Source organism: Acanthisitta chloris, unplaced genomic scaffold (genome assembly GCF_000695815.1).
Source record: "Acanthisitta chloris isolate BGI_N310 unplaced genomic scaffold, ASM69581v1 scaffold3966, whole genome shotgun sequence".
Lineage (NCBI taxonomy): Eukaryota > Metazoa > Chordata > Aves > Passeriformes > Acanthisittidae > Acanthisitta > Acanthisitta chloris.
In genome coordinates, this window is record NW_008679621.1 from 3,104 (window position 1) to 4,451 (window position 1,348).

Consider the following 1,348-nt stretch of genomic DNA (forward strand, 5'->3'; position numbering starts at 1 on the left):
TGCAGGTACCCAGGGAATTCCTGCCCTGGTGACAGGCAGGAGGTGTCTGATCCAGCCTGGAACCTGCCAGTATGAACTTAATCTGCAAAAATAGGTTATGCATGGATTTGCATCAGTGCCATGTGTTTGTCGTAGATTAGTCTTTTGCAGGATAGGATGTTGGGGGTTTAACAAAATTTTGGAGAAACTACAGCCTGATTTACTCCATGGTTACATCACAGGCATGGGGTCTGGGGGGGATGTCCACATGGCCAAGCCCGTTACCAAGCAGGAGCTGCCTTCAGGAGGAGTGGGGTTCTGGCAGAGCTGGTGCCACCTAAGTGCCAGGTGTCCCACGAGGGCAGGCAATATCACTAATAGTTTAGTTGCCCCTGCTGGGACTGGACCAGCTTTGCCTGGAAGCTGCTTGCTCTCTGTAGAAGATGAGAGCAAAAGATGACGCCAAGGTCTGTTGCCAGCCTGGCGCAGCCGAGTCCTGTCCTGCCTGGACAAAGATGGCAGCAGGTGCTCAGGCTGCTGCTTGTTTGCTAGACCAACCTGTGGATTGTCCTGCAGAAGTGCCCCAGGGAGGTTTTGATTGCAAGTGGCTGGTGACCTCATGCCTTCCTCTGTTCCAGGTGGTGATGCGAAGTCTGCTGGGCAGTCCCAGGGGGATGGCAGCCACCCAGGGGCTGGGGACACTCGGAGGCATCAGAGGGGCCGTGCAGAACACCGAAGACACACCATCACCAACGGTGTGGACTTCAGCATGGTAAGGGACAGCCCTGTCCTGGGCTCCCATGAAGGTGAAGGTGGATTGCAGGGGTCCCTCGCTGCTGACGCCATCTCTGGGCTGTGGCTTCCCACGCTGCATATGTGAGGAGTGTGGCATCATGCAGGTGATACAAAGCTCTGTTGACATACGTGAAAGTTCTGCCATTACTTCCAAGGCACTCTCGAACCCAAATCATACCAGACAGGGAGGACGTGTGTGTTCCCTGCCTTCCCCCTCAATGGGGTCAGCACATGGGACCAGTGTTTGACTGCATAGCTCCCTGCCCCGTGGGCAAGGTCTTGGGCAGGGAAAGGTAAAGGTGGAGGTGTGGAAGTGCATGGGTCTCTGGGCCTTTCAAGCGTCCCAGTGAGGGCCAGGTATGCTCTGCACTGGCAAGCAGTGGGGCTGGGATGTGCCCCCTCCCAGATGTTCCCTGGAGGTCAGGGCTAAGCATGCTGATCCTCCTGGTTCCTGAGAGACTTTTTGCCAGCCAAGCAAAGAAATCCACATTGAATTTAGCCAGGCAAACCAGGAGGATCTGCTTCCCTCTCTCCATCCCTCCGTGGAGAGGCTTGGATCAGATTGCCTGGGGGA

At 55.7% G+C, this 1,348-nt stretch overlaps 1 protein-coding gene across 1 annotated transcript in view; it reads left to right on the top strand.

The window, feature by feature from the left end:
* Window positions 1-617: 617 nt before the first annotated feature.
* Window positions 618-1,348, top strand: part of LOC103804747 (suppressor APC domain-containing protein 2-like) — a gene marked incomplete at its 5' end in the record, with an annotated part of 5,351 nt that continues 4,620 nt past the window's right edge. Inside the window, one exon of the mRNA XM_009077372.1 lies at window positions 618-751. Coding sequence (XP_009075620.1) covers window positions 618-751 — 134 coding nt within the window. The remainder of the gene's footprint in view (window positions 752-1,348) is intronic.